Source organism: Mus caroli, chromosome 9 (assembly GCF_900094665.2).
Source record: "Mus caroli chromosome 9, CAROLI_EIJ_v1.1, whole genome shotgun sequence".
Classification (NCBI taxonomy): domain Eukaryota; kingdom Metazoa; phylum Chordata; class Mammalia; order Rodentia; family Muridae; genus Mus; species Mus caroli.
This window is the reverse complement of record NC_034578.1, coordinates 91557597-91562278: the sequence shown is the minus strand read 5'-3', so window position 1 is coordinate 91562278 and position 4682 is coordinate 91557597. Positions and strand designations below refer to the sequence as shown.

Sequence of the window (4682 nt, the reverse complement as noted above, 5' to 3'; positions counted from 1 at the left end):
GAGAGAGAGAGAGAGAGAGAGAGAGAGAGAGAGAGAGAGAGAAGAGGAGAGGAGAGGAGAGAGGAGAGAGAGAGGAGAGAGAACACACACAGAGAAGACAGAGAGGACAAGGGGTCTCCATTAGACGGAATGGACCAAAAGCATGCAGCCAAGAGAAGTGCCCCCTAAGGACAGACTGATAGACCAAGTTAGCCTGGGTGAGACTCAAACAGTAAGTAACTTGGGGAACACACTGAGAAATAGCCAGTCTAGTGTAGAAAAATATTTTAGGGATTGTGGTGGCTATTCCTGGCTGTCAACTTGACTACATCTGGAATGAGCTACAATCTAGAAATGGAGGGCACACCTGTGACCCAGATCTTGAGACTGGAAGACACAGGTTTCTGACTTAGATCTTGATATGGAGATCTTGAGGCACAGTGGCCATGAAAAGCTTAGGTCCAGGCAAGGTAGTATAGGCCTTTAATTCCAGGAGACTGAGGCAAGCAGGTTACTAAATTCAAGGTCAGCCTGGAACAAAGCAAATTCCAGATCTAGGCGTGGGTACACACCTTTAATCTGGGCCACACCTTCTGCTGGAGGCCTACATAAGGACACTTGAAGAAGGAAGATTCACTCTGCCAGCACATCTGTTGGAACCTACTTCTACAGAAGACCAGCTTAAACAACTAGCCTCACAACTGGGTCACAAGGAGGCTAGACTTGAAGAATAGTTCATTAGCCATTTTTAACAGTCCCGATAGTGATGCTTCTTAGAAAGGGAAGTCCAGCTTTTATATAGGACTTCGGGGCTTTTGAGATCCTGCTTGTAGCTTAGTGCTAGAGACTTGGAGACATCTATACAGTGCAAGGCTGTAGGCGTTTGCTGAGGCAGTCTCTCAGCTGTGTTCTCTTCACTGAGCCCCTTCCCGCGCTCTTACTGCTTTGTTCTTGTTCATACTTCCTGCCTCTTGTCTCCTGTCTGAATGATCTTTTGATCCTAGTCAAAACCTAGATAATTTGGCCTATAAAATGGCTCATNCCTGACAATCCAAGTTAGATTCACGGAAGCCACAGTAGAAGGGAAAACCTCACTCCTGAGCATTGTCCTCTAGCCTTTACAATATGCACCCTGACAGGCTCCCACATCCCACACATGCATCATTCATAATAAACACGTACTAATAAAAACTTGTTTTGCCCCCAGCAGTTTTGGGACATTAAACTCTGCACCTTTATGTTGTGCAAGTGCTGTATCTGAGCCANAATCCCAGCCTCTGCCTCTCTCTCCCCTTTTTCTGTGGTGCTGAGGAATTAAACCTTAGAATGTCATGTAGGTTGGGCAAGTGTTCTACCACTGAGCTAGCTATATCCCCAATGCTGTTCTGAAAGGTTTTACTGTAAAATAGTCTGAGTTACTCAAACTGTTCTTGAACTCATTTTGCAACCCTGCCTCTTGAGTAGCTGGAATGTCACNTCTAGGTCTTGGGGTGGGGGTGACTCATATGATATGACATTCAAGTCTTTGCTTTGTTATATTTTGGGGTTGGGGGCAAGGTTTCTCTGTGTAACCCAGACTAGTCCAGGCTAGCCTCTAACTCAGAGATCCATATGCCACCACTGCCTGGCTCAGTCTTTGCTTTTTTGAGATAAAGTCTTACTTTGTAGTTTATGCTAGCTTTGAAATGGCTGTCTTCCTGCCTTAGCTGCCCTAGTGCTAAGATTACACATGTGTCTCACCACAGCTGGCTGAGGGAAGTAAACAAAAGCTTGTATTCAGGGCTGGAGATATGGCTCCATGGTTAAGATTAAGAGCACTTGCTATTCTTGCAGAGGACCTAAGTTTGGTTCGCAGTATCAACATGGTGATTCACAATCATCTGTGACTCTAGTCCACAGGATCCACGACTCTCTTCTGACCGCTAGGGGCACCAGGCACGGAGGTGATGCACAGACATATATACACNTTCATACACATAAAAATGAAAGAAGCTGAAATAAGTAAGTAAACAAACAAATGTATGTCACTTGGCCTCAATACTTTTTTGTTGTTTTTTGTTTCTATATGAACTGAAATTTCTTAAGCTTTAGAATGAGTGGGCTCAGAAAAGCCTTAACTTCACAAGTCTCTTTCTTTTGCAGTTTGTCGACAATGTTTTAAAACATGGTAGTGTATTTTTAAAGATCCCTTGACTCTAATTCTTCCTTTCATCAGGATCAGTTTCTTCTGTTTCCAGTACGCCTTCCATGATAACATTCATTTTATCCTCAGCCATTTCTCCTTGGGGCCTACTGTGCCGCGCAGCGATGCTCTGGCAGGTCGGCTTTGAATGGATAGGTGGGGTACTGCTTTTTCTTCTTCACTCAGTCAGTTCTAAAAAATAAAATAAAATAAAGCCCNCCTCCCCCAGTTTTAGGTACTGTTATCTAATTGGCTAGTCCTTATTGAAACCTACAGGGTATTCTGGAGTTCTGTTCACAAGTTTATCAGCTAGTTCTTCTTTTCCTCTCAAACTGTCTAGAGTCTCTTGGTAGTTTGCCCTCATCTAGGAGTATTTTGACTCAGTAACATGGGGCTCCTGAATCACATGAAGTCTATCTATTTTCATTCAGTGATTCAAAGGATGAATAACTGTGCTGATACCATTCTCACTCTCGTTCTAAAACATATTGCTCCCCATCATCTCCCGCCGGGTGTGCTTCTGTTCACCCTGGCAACCACACAGGAAACTAAATGTTCTTCACTTAGTTTTTTTGTCTGTTTTTTGAGGCAGGGTCTCTCAGGGAACCTGAAGCTCATTGATCAGCTGGACGAGTTGGCCTGAGAGCCCTCAGGCTTCACCTGTCCCTGCTCTCTAGTGCTGGTTACAGGTGCTCTATGCTGCTCCCGGCTTTTAATGTGGGTGCTTGGGTTCTTCCCTCCTAGTGTTCCTTTTTTGGTCTTCTGTTAAATAAAATATTTGTGAAAGGCCTAATTTTGATACATCGAGTTTCTTGTTTTGCCAGGTCTGTATACCATGGCTGTCAGTTTATCTACCTACCTCTGCCTGCTCAGTGCTGGGATTGAAGGTGTAGGACACCTTGCCCCGCTGACACACCAACAAGTTTTAAAGTTTACTTCCATGTAATTTTAAAGCAATCCTTACTTTCAATTTTTCAATCTACTGTAAAACTTTCACAAAATCTATCTTGCTTCCCATGTCATGATGTTGCTTTAAAAGACTGTTTTGTTTTTACAATGAAATTCCCCAGGATGGTGAGCCCAAGATACTGTTACCAAATAAATGTCTGTGACTAAAGAGCATTGAATAAAAATGTTATTGAACACATTAGAGGCTAGAAAATATTTATTGATTAAAGATCCTGAAAAAGAAAAACAATGCCTCCATTTTCACTTTTCTCCCTGAAAATAAATACCATCGAAATTTAAGTCAACCAAATTCACACCATCTAATCTTAACTAAAATAAGGGGAAGACAAGTCAGCATTTTCGAAGTTTTTATAAGGTTTCTTTTATATGCTAGCTTTCATTAGAAGTTAATATCAAAAGAATCCTTTCCAGAGGCTGGGTTCTATCTTTAACCTTATACGTACCTTAAAACAAAACAAAACAAAACAAACCCCCCACAGAATTGACAACTTCCAGTATTAATACAGTGCTACTTATCACAAATAATTTATTAAGTATACAAATTTGAAAAAACGAGTTTTTTTTTTTCTGTAAACCAAAGTCATTAAATGTGACATACTACATTATCATTCAAAGTCTAGTTTACCTATTAGAACATTTGGTTTCTTTCCTCCGTCATTCAAACATGCAGATATATTCTAGTATATAAATATACAAATACACACTTTTAGAACTCAAAAAAAAAAAAAAAGCCGCTGCTGTGGGGTCATTATACACTAAGTGTTAGTAATAATGTTTTGACATCTTTCTGCCATACTAAAGCCTTTAAGCACCATTCCCCGTCCCTCATCCCTGCGCTCCATCTAAACGTTTTGTTCGTTTAGACAATAGGGGGGTCGGTCCTGTCTGGGGGCTAACGGGAGCATGAAAAAGTATCACAAACCCAAGACACTAGCTAGCTACAGCAACCGGTCCAGGCATTGAGGTTAAATGCAGCTCTTCACAGCTGGAGTGCTCCGCGATTCCACCCCGGGGACGTTAGTGCTTGTATACCGTCTGTTGCTTTGCTTGGGATGAGGGACCCGAGAAGTCGTCCCACACAGCGAAGCGCCAGGTCCGGTTCCCAGGAGGACAGAGAGGGCTCCTTAAAAGCCTTCCCACCAAGGACTCCTTTGCAAGTCCTGGAGTGCTTTCCCAGGGGGAGCTCAGACCTGCCGCAAGCCACTCTGTTCTGACCTGCCTCTACCCGGTGCGGCTCACCCNGGGGCCGCCAAGCCTCCGTTCCCCTTCTCTTCCCCCCGTTCGGCCGCTGACCTGCACCGCGGGCAGCTGGAAGGCCGGGGTCCCACAGCGCAGAGAGGCCCGCTTTCTGCGCCGCGGCCTGAGCTCACCCACCTGATGCTCCTTCACCACTTCGCTGAGGCAGGGGTACCGCTCCGAGATCCATCGGTAAAACTTGGGGACTCCCATTTTGACCGTCGACACTAATTCCAGTCGGTGCAGAAACGAAACCAAACGCCCCGCCCGGGCCTCCGCCGCCGCCTCCGGCCGTCGCTCGGAGGATGACAACACA

The 4682-nt window shown here is 44.4% G+C and overlaps 1 protein-coding gene across 1 annotated transcript in view; it reads right to left on the bottom strand.

Annotated features, from left to right (window-relative positions):
• The window catches only part of Xrn1 (5'-3' exoribonuclease 1), a 105202-nt gene extending 100520 nt beyond the window's left edge, over positions 1 to 4682 (bottom strand). The window contains exon 1 of the mRNA XM_029481985.1: positions 4505 to 4682. Within this exon, the coding sequence (XP_029337845.1) occupies positions 4505 to 4579 (75 nt within the window). The 5' untranslated portion in view covers positions 4580 to 4682. The remainder of the gene's footprint in view (positions 1 to 4504) is intronic.